Source organism: Sander lucioperca, chromosome 3 (genome assembly GCF_008315115.2).
Source record: "Sander lucioperca isolate FBNREF2018 chromosome 3, SLUC_FBN_1.2, whole genome shotgun sequence".
NCBI lineage: Eukaryota > Metazoa > Chordata > Actinopteri > Perciformes > Percidae > Sander > Sander lucioperca.
In genome coordinates, this window is record NC_050175.1 from 13,632,810 (window position 1) to 13,653,009 (window position 20,200).

Sequence of the window (20,200 nt, forward strand, 5' to 3'; positions counted from 1 at the left end):
CAAGGAGATAGTGGTTAGTGTTTTGGAGGAAGGTAAATCCTTACAGAATATTTCATAGCTGTCAGTTCAGTCTCTTTCCCCATGCTTATTTTAAAGTAAAAAAAAAAAAAATCTAATCCTATTCAGAATTGTAATCATCTTACCCAGGTCTATGAGACACAAATACTGATCTGACACCCTTCATTTAATTCTTAACTCTTTTAGAGATGGCATTGTACCAGCTGTTCTATCCTCTTCACTGGCAACCTCCTTTGTTGCAGAATTAGTTTTAATTGATGATTGATTAATGCTTGGAACTGTCTGGTCCCCAATTACCTCACAGAGCATAAAACCCCCCATAAGTCATAAAAAAATAAAAATAAAAAAAACTTGTCTACTCTCTCAGTTCATACACTTAATAGCTCAATGGACCCCCCCCCCCCTCCCCTCCCCTCCCCCCAAACAGAACATGTCACCGCTTGACTAGAGATGTGCCCTTTATCTACAGGAATGTTTTGTTCCCTGAAGTATCTGTGTGGAAGTTTCAACAAGGAACAGAATACACGTACAAGAACATTAAATTTAAGTTCCTTTTAATATAAGGCAATGAAATAAATCCCATCATACAAACAGGTTACACATAAATCCCCAAAACAGTTATCAAAAACTTCATATTGTGGCTACAAGTAATTTAAAACCCACCCCACCCTGATGAAACTGTCAAGCTGGATAGTATAAAGTGCTTTCTCATTTTTTTGTATGCAATCATCACCGAGGCCAAGTCGTTACAGTTTTCTGAACGTGAGCCTAACAGACCTTTCAGGCACTAAACAAGCCTAGAGTATTTATTAGCCTTCTAATCATTCACAGCAGTCAAATGAACCCACACTGTTTGGGAATATGTTGATCAATAACATATGTTCCCTTGCTTTGCAAATGTAATATTAAAATGTAAAAAAAGAAGCATCCAGCAGTAGGGTCCATTCTCATTACTGTAAGTCAGCATCTTTCTCCTCCTACGGAGCAGTCAGTTCTTCCCTCTAAAGAGAAGAGGAAAGGAAAAGTTAATCATTTTTCAATTTAATGGGATAGTTCACCAAATAAACATGATAGACAAAGAGATGTGATTTTAATTTGCAATGCGTACTGCATATACTAGTAGATGCAGCAGATGAGCGGTACGTTCTACATATACCAAACCACAGAGATAACACATCCCAATCCCAATAACTGCAAGCAACGACATGCAGAGGGCAAAATGGACATGTTGGTAACTGCATGGAGGATGGAGTAATGCAAGTATTAATTCCCATTGGCTGGAAGAAAAAAAAAGGATGAGTGGAGAAAGAGAATGATAAAACAAACTGCAGAAATAAAGAGTTGAAGTTAATGGTATTCCAGGGCCATGGAGTGTGGCTTTGAGAAGCTCTTCAGACATAGCTGATTATTTTCAATCAACTAGAGACACCTAGTGGTCAGTTAATGCAAAACACTGTACTGTCCAAATGTAGGTCCTCCCAAGTTCTGTGTATTTTAAAGGCATAACATATGTTGTGTCTTTGAATATCACATTGACCCTGGAAATCAGGGGTTAAAATGTCAAAAGAAAAATGGACCAAAAGAAGCTGGTGAGAAAAGAGAAGGCACTGCAGTAAGCAACACTATAAAATGACAGGAGAGATGCAGGGGAGAGGTCTGGGTTTGAGGGAAGCACACCTGGCATCAAAGGTTCCCTGGATGAGTCCAAGACCTGGTGAAGATGAAGCCAGGTTAGAATTGTATCTCTTTCCTGCTCGTTTGTTATGTCTCTCACATACAAAGACAAGAATATTACTCACACATCTATACACATCCATGCAACCTTCTCTCAGAATTTCTCAATTCATTAGGACCTCAGGATGAGAATGTAAGGCATCCAGGCGTTTTTGCATATATGCATATCAACTAAAAAACATACTACAGATTTTAGGTCAATTGCATTACTTCCAGCCAGCCTTTCATTCAGTTCATGCCAGCTGTGAAGGTAAACTGTGGTGTGCTGTTTAAACTATGTTTTTCTTTGATTTACATTTGTGTTAAAACACATTTCCAACACTGCTTAATATTTACCGTTTTGTCATTTTTAAAAAATCATTAAAATATAAGAGGTTTTGCTGTTTCTTTTTTTAGAGAGAATGCCTACATTTCTCATATAATGCCACTGCAGGGCATTCTGGGGGAGTGAGCATACGTCTTGGCAGCAAGCCAAGTCAATAGCGCTTCGTTGACTTTGGTTTCATGAACTGGTGGTGAAAAACTTATGACACAGATAAAAAGAGGATTGAAGTTCTTCAGAAATACATTGAAACCTGTTTGAATGCTGGAAGTACCACTACTGTGCCAGAACTATATACACAATCCCTTTGAACTCTCTGGTCCTCTCACCTCATAGGTGGTTCCAGCCCAGAACTGCCTCATCTCTCCCCTACACCCGGCCACCACGGCGGAGGTAATCAGGGTGAAGGGCACCAGGTAGAGTAGGGCGGGCTGGCCCATCCCTGACAGCAGCATCACAGCAAATGTTACTATCATTCCCAGCAGATAGGCTACAAGGAATGAGAGATGGACAAAAACAAACACATAAGGAGAGAGACAAGGTCAACCTGAAATAAAATATCATCTGATACACACATATATACCAAATACTTCCTTACTGATGAATAAGGAAATGTTATGAAATACAGTCTATAATGTATGGAGTTCAGCTAGATATATAAAATATATAATATATATAAAATAGTGCTGTCAGTTAAACACGTTATTAACGGCGCTAACGCAAAACCATTTTAACGGCGTACATTTTTTTATCGCGAGATTAACGTTCTTTTTGGCCTAGCAAACTTTGTAGTTTTTTTTTCCACATGCTGTTGCAACAACTAGTAACGTTAGAAAAACTACAACACCACACTGGATCTAGCTAGACCGGAAACAAAACAACAGGCACGCCGCACACACTTGTTTGGGCTTGCGAGCCAGCCAAAGAGTAGTAGGCTAACGCTACGTTTTGAGTGGATAGCGAGCGCGAGACGCCGAAATGGATACCAATAAGATTCTGAATGGAAAGTTTACTTTTAAAAAGTTGCCAAATCGTTCCATTGACAATACCAAAGTGATGTGTGTTTTGTCGTTGTGAACTGAGCTATCATCGCAGCACGTCGTCTGAAATACCACTTGATGGCCAAGCACACAGCTGATGCGAATTCTCCGCCCCCTCGTCAAAGCCGTTACATTGTGTGAGAGATTATTTGCTCCAAGTGTGAATGACTGCTCCAAGTGAGAATGTTAGTGTGAAATTGAACACTACAGTATGCCAATGTTGTTTTCAATAAAAAAAACATTTGCACAAAGCAAGCCGGTCCACTTTTCCATGTTGATAAGAGCATTAAAATGAGAAAAAATAATGGGACAAAAAGAAATCAAGGGACATGTGCGATTAATTGCGAGTTAACTATGACATTAATGCGATTAATCGCGATTAAATATTTTAATCGTTTGACAGCACTAATATAAAAACATGAAATGTACAGTATTCTATAATATGACTGACATAATGCACTTATTCCAGTATCAACTATGCTGTAAAACCTGTACTTATGAGAACTGTAATCCAACAGTTAACTGGATAAGATGTATATTTAGCTTTGTACATATTTCAATTATTTTACAGTTACAATATATCAATTAACATATCAACAAAATTATAGTTGAACTGTGATGTACCTATGCAGCAGCTGACGAAGTAGATCTTCTTGCTGCTGTTGATCCAAACATCAAATCTGCTGCAGTAGGCCACCAGGAGACCTGTTGGACCAGAGGATGCAGAGGTTTGAGTGATACGTCATACTACTTGTCTTCTTTTTCAGCATAGAAGCAGTGCTGCCATTTATATATTTTTTTAACATAATTGGTTTTGGTACTTATAAAGCAAAAACAAAGCAACACATTAGTCATTCCCACAAGCAAGTAACTTTAACACACACCCTATGCAACTTAAATTCTTCTCTATATGCGTATGACATTAAATTACTTTTCTTTTTTGCATTTCTGCTTTTATTGGAAAGACTATTACTTTTGTCCTTGTGTTTTGTCTTCAATGTAATCAGATTCAATTCTGACTATTAACTCCACAATCAGGAAGAACAGGTGAGTATGTTTTAATAATTAAAGTACCCATATTAAGAAAAAAATAACTTTCTGGGATTTGGGGTGTTTTTTGTCTCTGGTGCTTCCACACGCATACAAACTTGGAGAAAAAACTATCCATGCTGTTTAGAGTGAGATACGGGTTTCTGAATGTACCCTGCCTTCAGTCTCCGGGTGAGCTGGTCAAAATCGGCAGGGATATCTACGTCATCGGCCGAAACATTTGGTGTGTGCTAACCACTTTAGCTAATACCACATCAGCTAGCTATTTTTCCAACTTTGTTCAGTACAAGGCAGGATTAGCCGGGAGACTTCTTCTAAACGAGGGCGCACTTTAAACTTTGCGTTGCATACCTGCAGACGAGGGACATGTAAGCAGTTCTATACAATTTCTTTTGTACATTAGGGTGAACTCGTGTGTGTTATAGCAGTGTTTTGCCATTGAGAACGAGGTGGCTAACTGCTAGCAGCGTTAGCTTCTAGCTAGTAGCCCAGTACCTAGCCACTGCACAGTACCTAGCTACTGTGCATGTGCGACTTCCAACAAAGATGGGACAGAAGTGCGATGCCTCACTCTGTGGCTAAAACAGAGAGCTCAACACTCAGGGTCAAAAGAGGAGCTGCAGCAATGTGCAGTACAACAAAAATATGGTGTTTTTTGAAAATTAAACCATGTAAACCTATTCTGGTACAACCTCAAAATACAATTATGAACCTGAAAATGAGCATAATATGGCCACTTTAAATTAATAAGCTTTGTTTGTACTAAAGTGTACACATTATGTATCAAGTTTTTCCTTCCTTTTCCTCTGTGAGCATAATGGGTTTAAATACTGTTGTTAAACTGACTGGCAACCAGCAGCCACTGTTGTATACCAGGGACAGTTTAAACACTGACGGTGACACTTTAACCTCACCTGGAACAATGATATCTCCATAACCCAGAATGGAGAACTGCATCCCGCACAAGTTCTGAGCCCAGGCTGAGAACCGTGGGACACGCATCACCACTGGCAGCTATGAAAACAAAATGGTATATGTTTAAATTGACATGAAGTGTGACAACAGACTTATTGTGTTGTATGCAACCAAATACAGTGAGCTGTATGTTGTGTTATACTGACTCAATCTGACTCTTTATATTCATTTCTCAAAGCACACATTTTGGTGTATATTGCTTTAGAATCTCTCACAGTTTTTTTAAGGGTGTTTTCAAACCTATAGTTTGTTTGCTTTGGTCCGAATCAGTTGATGAGTTTGTAAACTTGGGAGCGATTTCACTTTGGTTCAGTTTCGTTTCACACCTGGAAAAATCCAAGCGTACCAAAATGTGTCATTACAAATCAAGCAAGAACGTTCATTCCTCTTATTGGTCAGATGTGTCTGGGGAGAGAGCAAGAAAGTAAATACAGGAAGAAGGCCCTGTGTTCTGGACTGGTGCATATTTCCTTCATCTCCTTGGTCAAACCAGCTCATTTCATTTAAATAATCAGACATTGTCACTGAGACTTCGCTCTGCTCTGCCGTCGTCAGTCTCCAACTTTAGTGGTGCCTGATTTGACCACAGAAATGTGAGTGACGGACAGCGAGCTTGACTGCAGTCTATTTCTGTGAGAGAAACATTGCAAGTTGCTACACTTTACATGTTCTGCCACATCACAGACTGCAAAGCAGATCTGACTAGAGGAGTCATTTAGCTTACACTTGTGGAGCACACATTCAGTAGTATGTCTAGTTCGAGGTCGGATCACGTTCTCACCCCAAACGATATATATAAAAGAGATTGATTAATAGCGTACCGAGACCACCTCATCAAGGTGTGGATGTTCAAAACATAGTTTACTTTGAATACTTTTTTGATTTCATTCAGCTGATCGATTATTTTTCACTACAGTAGGCCAAGTGTTAGCAAACACACTTTTTTGTTTCAAGTTACATCTAACACATTGACAAACCACTGTTTCCACAATTGCTCACATACATAGTATGCAGACTTTTACACACTGAACACGATTTTGCTGTGAGTACACAGGTGTTTGCTTCTAGAGTAGAATTTCCCAGAGAGAAAACCAAAAATCCAAAAACATGAGCTCCGCTGCAGGAGGAATCCTGGGAGAAACCCAGCTTTAGCTATCCAGCAATGACTTAACATTCCTTAACTAAAACCTCTGGGTACCTCTAACCAGGAGAAAAAACACATTCACTTAATGACACTTACAAACACTTGGTATTCATGCTAAAACAATGTTTCACTCAAATGGAATATAAAGACAAAAACATTGAACCCGCTCAGTGCTCCAGACTGCGGCCAAACAGTCGCATTTTGCGACCTTTTTTTGAAACAATGTGAGTATTGTTTTACAACTACTCTAGGGCTGCAACTAACGATTATTTTCATAGTCAATTAATCTGTCGATTATTTTCTCAATTAATCGATTAGTTGTTTGATCTATAAAAATGTCAAAACATGGTGAAAAATGTGGATCAGTGTTTCCCAAAGCCTAAGATGACGTCCTCAAATGTCTTGTTTTGAAACTAGAAGATATTCACATTTAACAAGCTGGAATCAGAGAAATCTTATTTTTTTAATAAAAAAAAATGACTCAAACCGATTAATAGATTATCAAAATAGTTGGCGATTAATTTAATAGTTGACAACTAATCGATTAATTGATTCATCGTTGCACCTCTAAACTACTCACACGTGCAACTTGCAAATTTGACCACATTATTTCATGTTGAAAAACGGTATACCAGAGATCATGTGCAGGCGGCTGGCGGGAGAGTAAGGAGAGGCACAAGTTGTTTACTTGTTCTGATGCTGTAATGACAGTAACGTGACCACTTACCTAATTTTTACATTTAGTTTTATAGTTTTTTTGGACTGTAATGACAGTAATAATACTTTGTTTACATTTCTTAATGTGCATTTGTTAAGCACCATTCAACTAAAATGTAACCGTGAACTAAAATAAAACACACTGTAGTTCCAAAGCATTTATCAGTAATACTAGCCTGGGTAAACCCTGACGGACGTCCGGCAAATTTGAGATTTGTTCTGCAAGTCAGTCTGGCGAAGAGCCCATTCAAACCCATTTCCAATGTCCCCAAAATCGAGGCACCAACCACAACCGCTGAGGCGGGCTTTACACCAATCACAACCGTTGAGGCGGGCTTTACACGCCGACGGTAGCGCAGCAACGGCGAGCAGCTTTTTGTTTACATTCAACATGACGGCTACCGAAGAGCAGCGTCACCCGGATCGTTGGTCTGATTGGTTGGACTATCCAATGCGCCCAGAGGCATTTGAGCGGCGTCCGTTGGTAACGCCCCTTTGGAAATGAACTGTCAATGAACCTTTCCCAGACCCACTCTCAGTTATAACTGAGAAGGGTCTGGTGTCAACCAGGCTACAGTAATACAGTTAAAATGGGGAAAATGTGAAAAATTGCATTGGAGGTTGATTTAAGGTGTGCGCCCCTAAATTTTCTACCTGTGCCCCTCAAATTTTCAGTTAGGGGCTACAGTGTAATAAATAAAAAAATAATCCATTAACAACATGAAACACTGCTCATGAACTGATTCAGCTTAAGTAGAACTGCTGTGTTTAAAATACAGACTCAGGTGACTTATCAGCACATACCACCTGACAGTCATGTGAGAGTCTACATGTGTGCTACTTCACTTTTGTAAAAGGGTTAGGTAACAGCATGTGTATATTCTGCAAATACCTATTATATATATTATCGTATATATTATTTCACATATATATTAATTCAAAGAATGCATTTTAATCACCCCTAACGTAAGGCATTTTATTACCTGCTTTTTTTAAATTATCTCCTACTGTAACTATTAGTTTGGATGAATCTGGGCCGTCCATGTGTGTCTACATAGAACATATAAAACAACAGAAAGGCCCAATATAAAACTTTCCTCATCATATTGGTATCACACAGCTCAATAGCCTCTATAAAAGTGGGACTCTACTCATGCGAATCTATCTGAGATCAAACATCTACAACCACAATCCCCTCCCACCCACCTCAGTATGTAGGTTTAGGAAAAGGAGTGGGTGGTTAACAAGTCAAGGCTTACTTTCTCAGAGGGAGCCTGGGGTTCAGCGGGGACCTCCACCATGTTACCTTGCGTCTACGACAGAGCCCACCCAACCCCAACGCACAGTTAGTCAATCAGTCCATCTTGCCTCTTAGGGCATCAACAACAAGCAGTGCAGATCAGCCAGGATGTTAATAAAGCCAGTACAAAGTTGAAGGGGAATTCCACCAGGCTTAGCTTTCAGCTTGTTGTCCAGGACTTAGGTGAACTAAAACTCCTGCACTCCTATGATCAAAAACTCCTGCACACTGCTCTTCTTAAACATAATTTTACTCCACAGACTTATTTATTTATAGAACAAAGTTTTTATTCTTCAGTCTGCCAATACAGTAAACTATTTTGGGCCATAAGCACTTAAAAACAATCCTAGGACATAATAAAGTGCCTGAGTTGGTTTTCAGAAAATGTTTTAACTGTGATGTTACTTAAACATAAAGCATTCATATCCTTTTGTCATAATTGTAGATATTACAACTGCTGTATAAAAAAAAGGCTGTCTATTTTTTTGTGCATAAAAGAAGAATGAATGTGGAATTTAATTTTATAGCAAATAGTTAGAAAATGCCTAGAATTTGTTTTAGTGGAGTTCCCCTTCAAGGTGGGAAGCAATGGAAGGAGACTTACCTTCTCTCCTGATGCATCGGGGCCCAGGGCAACCTGCACCATGATGCTAACTCCATTCTGTTGACAGAGAAAGAGATGCCAAGAAGAATTTATATTGTGCTCCCCTCCATACATCACACTGAAACACCAGAGCTGCAAAATATCTTCTAATCAATGATATTAGGTGTCTGTATGTAGTTGTGTGTACGGTTCCCTTCGCAAAGCATCTCTTCACTTAAAGTAAGGTTTTGTGCTTTAGTGAAATATGTTAACTGGATGCTAATACACTTTGGAGCAACAAAGGTTAGAGTATAAAAGCAGGAAATACTGAGGAATGGCAGAAAAAAATTGATATCAGTAGCAGTTAAGTATGTAAAAAGCCCTGAGAAAATCAAACAAAACCAAAAAATGTACTCATACCTTGGTAAAGAAAGGAGTGATGAAAACAAAGAAGACGTCATACACAAGCAGGAGGCTCAGCAGAATCACACAGATCTATGCCATTATGGGAAAAGAAATTCACAGATTAACTCCAGAACTGAGAAAAATGTTGTGTGTAGTGTGATACCAAGACAACATCTTCAACAATGGGACAGTGTGTGACATACTAATGACAGAGGACAATAAATATATATACTTAAATTAAGAGTGGCGGTTTAGAGGTACCTTGAAGTTGGACAGTGAAATGGTCTTCATGAAGTTGAGGCAGAAAGCAATGCCAAGGAGGTCCTGCAAGATCCAGATCCATCTACAAGGACACAAAAAAGCTCTTTTACCTTGTGTTTTAACCTTAACATGTTGTTTTTACCTTTAACAAGAGAAGTCTCACTCTACCTAAGGATACAATGCAAAAAGGAAAGGCATCACGTTACACATTATTAGAATTAACACCCTGCTAAAGGCAATTCTGCTAAAAGAAATCATGATGAAAGCCTAGAGCAACAAGAATTAATGAACATTGATTTTGTAGCCATATGTTTAATAATTTACCAAGAAACACTGGTTTCTAATGTCTTTGGACTTTTTACATTCATAAACTCAGACTAGCTGTCTGAATAGGATCATTAAAGTAACTAATTGTGACAGCAAGGCTTAAAATTCTAAGAAAGCCTGATTGGATGATCCAATGTTAAAAGCAGTGCTGCTACAATGTAGGTGTTTATCAGATCATTTGAACCAATAAGCATTTCCTGCTTCACAACCAAAACAGTCCCGTGGCGGTGGCGCAGTCATGTCTTAAGCGTGATTTATGCTTCTGCGTTAAATCTACGCCGTGGCTACATACTGTATGTAGGTACGTGGAGACATGGACCCTACGCCAGACCCTACGCCGTAGTCTGACGTGCACCTCTCGAAAAATTTAACTACACGTTGCGGCGACACACATCGCTCAGCCGTGGCTTGGTAGCACTGCATTTCCCCTTACTCATTTCCTGGTTCTCCTTCTAAAATAAACATGAAATCAAGGGAAAGGTTAACTTTTCCTGCTACAGATTTCCGACCGTGGTCAGAAAGCACAGGGGAGACATTTTGTTTCTCCCACTATGCCTCTCTAGAGCCCTCGCTCCCAAGCGAATCACCTTCACTCTCTTACTCGCTCTACCACACCCTCTCCACACACACACAAATGCCAGCCCTGCTATTCTATTAAAGAGATCGGCATGGCGCAGTGGATATGATACCTGCCTTTGGTGTGGGAGACCTGGGTTTGAATCCCACTGCGATACATTATCCAATGTGTCCCTGAGCAAGACACTTAACCCATAGTTGCTCCAGAGGTGTGCGACCTCTGACATATATAGCAATTGTAAGTCGCTTTGGATAGCGTCAGCTAAATGACATGTAATGTAATGTAACACCAATGCACAAGTATAAACTTCAGGTCACTTACATAGGCTACGGCGAAAGCTTTGCGTGGAGCCTCCGTAGAACCATTAATCACGCTTTAGTGTATGTGTGAAACTGACAGAAGGGTTATAGTTGTGTGTTTTGAGTGTATGTGTCCCCTCCCAGTACCTGTCTTCATTCCTGTAGACTCCCCAGACCACAGCAATGCTAATGCAGACAGCAGCCAGTATGAGAGACCTCACTGAGAGGTTGAAATTCCGGATAGAGAAGCTAGAAAAAGACACAGACAATCAAATAAACAGACTTTCAGCAGCTGAGGCCCATCTGCCAGAGTGTGAAGACAGACTTGTTAAAACACAGTGATCTGTTTCACATCTTCCCAATGTGACCACAAGGTCTGTCTTGTTTAGATGAGAAAATTGTAACAAGGAAAAATACATTTTCACTTATACGGACTTGTTCGTCAGGTGGTATTGATACACATTCATTTGGGCTAAAATTGTGATTTCTACAGTATGTTATTCAATTTTATGAAGTGATTTTAGGTCTTATATCACACAAGTATCTATTTTATATTTGCCCAACACTAGTGGAATGTGTGCGTATATAAACATTTTTTGAAAGAGAAATGCTCATACCTCCCAGTGCCACAACCAAGTTTTTCCATCACTGCATCTAGACAGCTGAACAGTGCAGAGGCAGACGCCAGGCAGAATATGCCAATAATGACGTAGACTGGGGAAAAAAAGGAACACAGATCATATCAACAAAACTCCAGATTATCAGTCCTTCAGGGTACACAATTTTCTTTTTTTCCCCACTCACCAAGGACATTGTAGAAGAAGTACATGAGTACCAGCATCCCACACATCAGGGCGACAAAGAAGACCACTTTGAGAGGAGAGTACAGGAAAAGCTCTCCGCTGTCTGCTTTGCTCTCTCCCCCTCCTCCTCGTGGCCCAACACCATTTAACCGGTCTCTGCCACAAACAGAAAAACATTAGATCTCTTTTCTATCTAAGGCGTATTCTTGATAAAAAGTATGCATTGTTGACAATGCCATCTACTATGTGTTCAACACTCACACATCGTCACTCAATTAAGTCACTACATCTAACTATAAAATTGAGGAAAATTGTGTGTATGTCTTTCAAATATCTCAAGAACCGTTCATCAGAGCTACTTCACACATGGCAGGTGTATTTCTGGGTACCCAATGACCCAGTATCGCAGTTTTTGGTGCAGTTTTGACACGCGACACATTAAATATTAATGAAATGTGAATCTAACTCGTTTGTTTTGGAGCCGCATGTGCAAAAGACGTCACACGCAGCACGTTTTTGTACAAGGCTCTGTACATCCGTAGCGGGCTCATTGACTGTACCCGTTCTTATTTTTTTGCTGCTACCAATGTTGCATATTTCTGGATATACCAACCAAACTTTTCTTCACTTTTCTGGAGTTAAAGAGCACGTGGAGGTCACACAGGAACACTGCAAGACATGTAAGTTTGCCATACTAACTTTCACCACTAATAACTTATTACATTGATACCTCTGTTAAATAAGCAAATAATACACACAAGAACCTGATGTTAAGTATGTCTATAGCTCCCCAAGGCCAAAACATGGGCAATATATTACAAGAAGCTAACATTACATGCTTTTCTAGAATATCTCTAATTGGGAATGTTGGTATTGGCAGTGGTAGAATAAGTACTCAAAAAAAAAATTCTGAAGTAAAATTATTAACTATTAAGAGTAAAATAAGTAATACTGCACAGTAGTCCTGCATTTACATGTTTCCTTAAAGTGAAAAGAGAGGCATTATATCAGCACAATGTAGTTACATTTACTTAACGTCTGTTCAAGGTGTAGCTTTCAACTTTAACTTAATGCTGGATAGTAAATGAATAATAATGCATCATATTTTAATTGTAATATTTTGTGAGTAAAATCTGAATCTGCAACGTAACAAGTAACATTTCTCTGTCAGGTAAATGTAATAGTACAATGTTTTCCTCTAAAATAGAAGTACACAGTAAGTCAGTAGTATACAGTTGAGTTGCATATTAAGTGCTCTGGGTGCTTGTTCTGTAAGTTATTTCGGGGTACAATGGTTCTGGAGAAAGCTGCAGACAGCAATACCACAGGCCAAGCAATCAGCCTGTTCCAAGCAGGCACGTTTTGAACGGGCACTGCACTAGTACTAACAATGCATCAACTATATGTTCTTCAAATATGTGCTCTAGTTTGATGTATTAAAATGTATAGATACTGCTCCGTTTGTGAAGCTGCAATGTCTCACCTCTCACCTGCCCCGCTCCAGTAGCCGCCCAAGGCGACCGTGACAATGGCAATCAGTAGCATGACCGCAATGCTTGCATCAATCTTTGAGTGAGGTGGAGCATAAAGCTTCACCTGCATCCCTTCACCAAACACCTGAGGACATTCACAAACATTTAATGACAAACTTTGCATCCAGCTTGACCTTCTTCATCAAATTGATTGATTGAAAGGGTGGTAACAACAAGACCAAATTTAGTAGAGGCCGAAAAAGTAGATTGTCTGACCTGCTGTGCTTCAAGTAAGTCCCTGTACCTCATGAGAGCCAGAGGAATATGGATCTTTGCATACTCGGAGTCATTGGCTGATGGAGTGATCTGAAGAGCCGAGAAGTACAAAAGAGATTTTTATAAATGCAGTTGGTTAGAATGTCACTTCCTTATTTCTGAATCACTTCTGCATGTGCAACTTACAGGTTATATTCAAACATCCTGACATTAGTATTATGATCACATGATTAGTCCACTGACAATATACAGATTGATGGAAATACCCTACCAATGATTTGCTGCTGGCAATGAGCAAAGTTGTAGCTCCGAGGCTCTGAGCAACCAGAGCTTTCTGGCTGAAACCACAGTCGCCCCTCATCACTACCAACGCTTTGCCCTTTACCACATCTGGACTGACCCCAGTGGCATTACACAGCACAGTGGAGGTCATATTCACCAATGGATACTGCAACTGGAAAAGTGAAGGCAATAACTGATTTAACAATTAGAAATTGGAATGTTTCCTATAATTTTCCCATCATTACTTTAGAAAACATAGGAGAAGTCACACACGTATGGGTGTTACAGTAAACACAACTAAGTCATTTCATCTCAAGGTCATGTCATCATTACTTCTTAACTGTGAATACTTCTGATTACCACATTAATCAGAATCAGAGTGGTAAACCATCACCAGCAACCAGGTTGTAAAAAGATACTGAAAAGTTACAATAGAATAGTGCCTAAAAAGGTTTGAAAAACTTACAGCAGCATCAAGGGTTTCTGACAGGGGGGTCCAGGAGTGATTGTGGACAATGCAGTACTCCCTATCTGTACTTCCATTTGAAATGTGCAAGATCGCCTCTTGGCAGTTTATCTGTTGGGCAAGAAATGTTATTCTTTTGAGTTCCACACAAATTAAAAATGTTGAAAAAATTATCTTAACCCCACCCAGCTTTGTAAGACAAAACCGAGGAATCAAACTAACATACTATGCTGGCTAATGGAGTTGACAGAAAGCAGCAGATTAATTGCAACTGGCTTGACATCCAGCTAACACACGCTGCATCCCAGTAGGCATGTATTTGGTGTTTTGTATGCTGAAAAATCATTTCAATTAAATCATATGTGAAGAAGAAAATGAATCTGTTGTTGGTTGAACTGCTTACAACTCATGTACAGAATGTCACAACATGTGATGGTGTGTCACAAATAGACTTTGATTATAATTTAAGGGGTCTCAAGCCAACCACAAAGGTTGGGAACTGCTGATCTAGGTTGATACCAGGCAAAATGTAATCACTTTAAAACATTTTTAGACTTCTGGATTACACATATATATATTAAACATAATTTCCATGGCTACATGTTAATGTATAGTTTGGACTGGCCCTACACTGAAATATAGTCATTTAAATGCTACAACTTCACTTATCCATGCCTACTGAAATGTAATATAGATTAGACTGACTGATATACCTCGTTTTTTATTCTTATTTTATTTTGTACTTGTAGTTATCTATATATACTCATGTATGTCTTAAGCTGCAGCAACACCTGAATAAATAAAGGATTATCTTATTTGGAGACCAATAACAAGGAAAACAAACGCGAACATTTAGATTTAAAAAAAACATTAGTCAACATCAAATCTTTTTATTTTGTGGAAGCATTTTTCAGTCAACAGTATCAAATTAATGATGTAGTATTTATGTCTTAATGGAAGCATAAGACAAGATCCCAAAACATACAGTTTCATATGACAGGGAAAATTCAGATTCAATATGTTGGTAAGTAAACGTGCTGACATTAGGCAGAACAGTACTAAAACAGGTCTTCAGGTTCTTCAGGAGCCAGTTTACAAAAGGAGCAGTCCACAATAATGTCCCTTTTGTATCTTGTAGAAATACAATGCAGGGATAAAATCGATTAATCATTTTAAGAGACACCTCTTTAACCTTATTTTTAATCAGACATTTTAAATGTAAGAACCAGATTTTCTTCCAGTTCTGGAGTGAAGCTATTCCAGTAAGAGACCACATTTAGAACGGAGACAATTTCTTTTTTAAATAAGGTAGCTAAGTATGCAGTTATTATTCCTCTTTTTCGAAGAGAAACAGATTTGGCCAACTCTAGTAGCGACAGAGTCTAATGGCTATATGACTCTTCCTTCTTTATAAGTTTCCTTGGTTGGTGAAGTGATAGAGGACGTCGGGAACCCCCCCTCCGCCAAACCCAAAGTTATACTTCTGTTCTGTATAAATTAGCTAAATTAGTTAGATTTTAACGAACAAGGAGTTTGGTATAATTTAACGTCAGTTTAGGAAAGTGTTACCTACATTAACGTATTCCCATTATGTAACATTAATGCAGCACAAAAATTCAGTTTTCTAGCTTGAACCACACTGAGGCTAACTGACCGAAACGTTAGAGCTAGCGTTAGCTCATCGACAGCAGTCATTTGTCTCTTTTTATACCAGAACAAGACAGTACTTCTCGTACACATATTAGCACAGTGTGTTGACTAGCTACATACTAAGAATATAATTTAGACAGATAACAGTAGTCACAGCTAGCGAGTTTTTCGACGGTAAATCCAGCTATAAGGCCCGTCATTTGCCGACGGACACCCTGTTTAGTTTGTTATTATCGTCTATAAACTTACCTGCGATGCCAAGAAAATGACCGATAAAATGATGATTCTGACAGCTCTTTCCATTATGGTAACATTCGTTTTTTACGAAGTCCGGTGGCATCCACATTAATTGAATTATGTATGGCACGGAGACACTTCTTATTCGCTAAGTTACTCGTATCTTCATTGCTATTGTTTAGCGTGCCAGCAGCTACCAGGTACTTCCTGTATTGGCTTGTGACACATGACACGCTGACCCACTGGTTTCTGTTTCACCTCACAGCGTCTTAACAACAGGCATAGCGTACACGCGTACTATACAAGTAGCAATGTAAAAATAATCCATTACAAGTACACTGAAAATGTAAAAGTACATTCAATATTTTAGGATAATGCAATGTAACATTAGTCAACAACCAAAGAAATAGTATAAAGTAAAAGTATAGCAATGTAACATAAATAGTAGTTCTAATATAGGTGCTATGTAATTCAGAAGAGATTTTTGAGAATGATTTTCATAATAGACGAGATCCACCTTTATTCAGGAAATGTAAGGTAGGCCTACATTTTTTTTTTCAAACATGCATATTTATGTTACACACATTGCAGCCAATCTTTTCCCAGATTTCAATTTTTTTCATTCAGATATTGACTTCCATTCAATTAGGCAAAACAATGATTTCCATTTGCCTTATTCTTATACATCAAGACATACATTTTTTTTGATCAGATATAGATATAGATATATTCCGCTGCTAATAAACTCATTGAATGGGCCACTAAAAACATTAAGTTACTTGTCAGCCTTTAGGCCAAAGTTCATCTTAATCCTTATGGCAGGATACTTTTGTTGTTGTATTTATTGACTTATTCTAGGTTTGTTTTTCTGTTTGCTTTATTTTATATATATATATATATATATATATATATATATATATATAGGAAAGAGAAGAGAGACAAACCAGCAGGAGAAATATCATGTATTCTGTCTTGGCAGTGTGTCAGCCTGTGGGCTCATCTTATTGTGGAGCTACTGAACCATTGAAAAGACAGCTCTTTCAGTTACTGACTGTTCACAACATTATTTAATAAGACATTCATTGATTTAAAAAAAAAACACATCATCAACAAATCAAAGGGCACCACATTACACACTGTTATTTCAAAAGTAAATATTGTATGGGAGTGAATTTCGACTGCCTGTGACATGACCAGCACCAGTATTTACACATAGTACGTAAATGAAGCAAATCATTTTTAATTAATTTAAAATGTGCATGATATGATACTAGGTAGATAAAACATTGTTAGATCTGGTGATATTTCATGAAACTCTTTAACAGGAATTTTATTAAAACTGAATCTATTATAACAGACCCATAACAGACAGTAAGTTCTTTTAAGTTTGAGGCATTTTGATTGTTTTGAGATCCCCAGGTATGGAGTTCCACAGCTGAGGGTCCCGAACAGCATTCACTGGAAATCAGTGACAGCATGTCTCTGCTGGTACACATAATTTTTCTCTAATACATTGCCAATCTTCATTTCCTAAAATTGGTGTGTTTTCCTAAAAGAACAAACCAAATATCCAGGGAAAAAGAATAACATTTCAATATCTTAGTTATTTTTTTATTTTTCTCACACAGTCTCTTATAGCGTGATGAAGTAGGATGCTATCATATGAATCACTTCCTGACCTACTCTATGTTTGCAGTGTTGATTATTTCTATTTTTGTATGACATGTTACTGGATTCTGAAACACCCCCCCCTTGACCTATTCATACTGTACACTTGTCACTGCTTATGATCTCTCACTATTCTAACTGTTGCCCTTTTAGCTTTGCTTGAGTAGCCTTATTAATGTATGACTCATGCAAATCACACATTCAGTTTAACATGACCATAGGATAAGATGCGGTTCTATTTTAAGTCTGATCCTTTGTCACTCTAGTATACTCCTAAGCACCAATTAGCTAATAGCCAGTCTGCTTGCTGTCCAAAATGTAATCAGATGCTGAACCTGATATTTCAAATTCATCAATTACACAAAAAGCTAAAACATTGCCCGTTCTCACAGACAGATGGACAATTAGCTCAAGTGCAGATCATTTCGACCATTACTGGCAGTGCTGCAAGATTCTATAAGAAGAGATAATTTGGTTTAGGATATATGGGGTTAATTAGGAAGTAGTGGGCTAAATAAAGCACGTAACCACACAGCAACAATGCCAACGAGAATGTGGCTATGTGTACAGCACAACAAAAATATTTAATGTGGAGTTCATTAATGGGCAGCAGTAATTTATATGTCCTCTTACACATGCAGATTCATTTGAATATTATCTGTCTTTTTCAATTTTCCATGGCTACATGGCTGAGAAGCTAAAACTACACATATGATGGGCGTAGATGGATACTTTCTGGCTCACCCCTGAAGCTCCACAGCACTAAGACTTGAGATAAACACAGCAGCGGCCTCCCCATGTGTGACCCTGACCCGAATACCCGGCTGCTGCTGCTGCTGTAGCTTGGGGTTTTTGCTTTCAATGTGCCACTTTCAAATCTGCCGTCTAACTGAAACTGTTAAGGCTACACTTTAACTGCATGGCAACTGCTACTAGATGATGACAGTCATGTTGCTTTCAATGCAAAATGTTGAATTTAAGAAAGTTTGAAAACGAAAAAGAATCCCATTTCAAAATTTTCTTTTAACGATTTCTTCAATCATTGTCAAAACAGAAACACTGGAATCTCCTGAAATTATGATTTTTCCTTCAGTGTGGGCCACTGGTGGTATAACAGAAAAAAGTAGAAATGAGGAGTGTGCTTGTAATATAGCTCTTGAATTGTCAGTGTGTCACATGGAGAAAAAGAAATGGTTTACATTTAATACATTTTTTACAAGAAAAGTAAATAAGACAAATTTCACAAATCTGTAAATGTGATAAAAAGTGACAAACACAGCAAACAGACAAACCTATAAACCAAACCGAAAACAGTGTCTGTGACAGGGGGTTGAATGCTTTATTAAGGGATCTCTTCAGGAATGATAAGTCAACTGTCACTGGGTACACTACTTATACCTAAATGTTAAATATACAAGGGCTAATGAGCAACGCATGGAATAGACGTGCTTCCAGAGGCTCTTCCGTGCCAATCTTCATATTTAATTTTTTATAGTCTCACATCACATTTCATTTGCCTCGGGAACTTCTCTGATACAGTAGAGTCCGGGTAGTTGACTTTTCGCGACAATATGGCTAATATTAAGAAGCCTAACGGTATAAACACAGAGTCACTCCGATCAGCCTCATGCTAACACTAGCAACAATACCAGTGGCTCTCCGGGCTGAGCTAGTGGTCAGGCTACAGGTGGCGACAACATGGCGGATTTTCCGCTGATATGGGAGGTCTCTGACAAGATCCCCAAACACATTAATGACAGGTTTGATGAGTTGGAGCAGACTCTCCAGGTAGTACAAAGCTCCCAGAGGGAACTGATGGAGAAGGTAGAGTCTGTCGAAGAGCAGGTGTTGTATCAAGAAAGCCGCATTAGCTGTTTGGAAAAGTCACTTTCCAGCCGGAAAAATGAGAACAGCACACTCAAACTAAAGGTGAATGAACTCGAGGGCCGGTCACGCTGCAATAACATTAAAATCATCGGCATCACCTTAGCAGAAGGGGGTAAACCAATGGAATTTAATGAGGCTCTCATACAGAGACTTCCACGTTGCGGTGATTAACATTATTGACAGGGAACACCAAACCTTGCAACCGCCACCCCCGGAAGGAGCCAAGCTCCGTGCTTTCATCGCACAGTTTTGCTTTCATCGGGAGAAGGAGCTCACTCCGACGAGAAAGCTGGAGTATATGGCCAACCAAGGTACAAGAAACATGAAACATCAACACCATGCCCCGCCCACAATGTTTGGCGTGCGCTAAAAAGCTTTGCCAATGTCTTTAGATTATTCTGCCAAATTTTGAAGTCAATCGGTTAACGTATAACCCCTGAAAATGGTCAAAATCATCCATAATTTGAAAAACAATTTCAATATAGCGGACCACCTGTTGGGTTTAGGAGGTGGGTCCAAGAGGCTTTTTTGTATGTCTGGAAGAGATACATATGCATACCAAATTTCATACCTGTATGTGATAGTTAATGGAGGGGGCTTTAACTTTGAAAACTGATAGGGGGCGCTATCGAGCCAATTTGCCATGCCCAAGCCTGAGACCCATATCAGTTCGCAATTTTCTGTCTGATTTGCGTTCCAATTTTCGT

General features: G+C 38.8%; 1 protein-coding gene across 3 annotated transcripts; it reads right to left on the reverse strand.

Annotated features, from left to right (window-relative positions):
- Nucleotides 1-555: 555 nt before the first annotated feature.
- zgc:123258 (uncharacterized protein LOC641502 homolog) lies at nucleotides 556-16,218 on the reverse strand. Of its 3 annotated transcripts, XM_031281584.2 has the most exons (17): nucleotides 15,951-16,218; nucleotides 14,052-14,162; nucleotides 13,575-13,757; nucleotides 13,304-13,393; nucleotides 13,039-13,172; nucleotides 11,557-11,711; nucleotides 11,370-11,466; nucleotides 10,900-11,001; nucleotides 9,550-9,631; nucleotides 9,304-9,378; nucleotides 8,905-8,961; nucleotides 8,260-8,313; nucleotides 5,079-5,178; nucleotides 3,739-3,819; nucleotides 2,404-2,564; nucleotides 1,696-1,729; nucleotides 556-1,019 (listed from the first exon to the last, which is right to left on the reverse strand). In XM_031281584.2, exons 1-17 carry the CDS (start codon nucleotides 16,002-16,004, stop codon nucleotides 979-981), a joined length of 1,611 nt encoding a protein of 536 aa, XP_031137444.1. In that variant the 5' UTR covers nucleotides 16,005-16,218; the 3' UTR covers nucleotides 556-978. The 3 variants fall into 3 exon arrangements, with proteins under 3 accessions (XP_031137444.1, XP_031137445.1, XP_031137446.1); XM_031281585.2 differs by lacking the exon at nucleotides 1,696-1,729; XM_031281586.2 differs by lacking the exon at nucleotides 8,260-8,313 and having other exon boundaries at nucleotides 840-1,019.
- Between the last annotated feature and the right edge of the window lie 3,982 nt (nucleotides 16,219-20,200).

What these genes read in the sequence shown, in the direction of transcription:
- zgc:123258 (XM_031281584.2), bottom strand. Translation starts at nt 16,004, where the DNA reads ATGGAAAGAGCTGTCAGAATCATCATTTTATCGGTCATTTTCTTGGCA. An exon ending in TTGCCAGCAGCAAATCATTG is followed by an intron (nt 13,394 to 13,574) that starts GTAGGGTATTTC and finishes TCGGCTCTTCAG; the next exon opens with ATCACTCCATCAGCCAATGA. An exon ending in CTTCTTCTACAATGTCCTTG is followed by an intron (nt 11,467 to 11,556) that starts GTGAGTGGGGAA and finishes TTTTTTCCCCAG; the next exon opens with TCTACGTCATTATTGGCATA.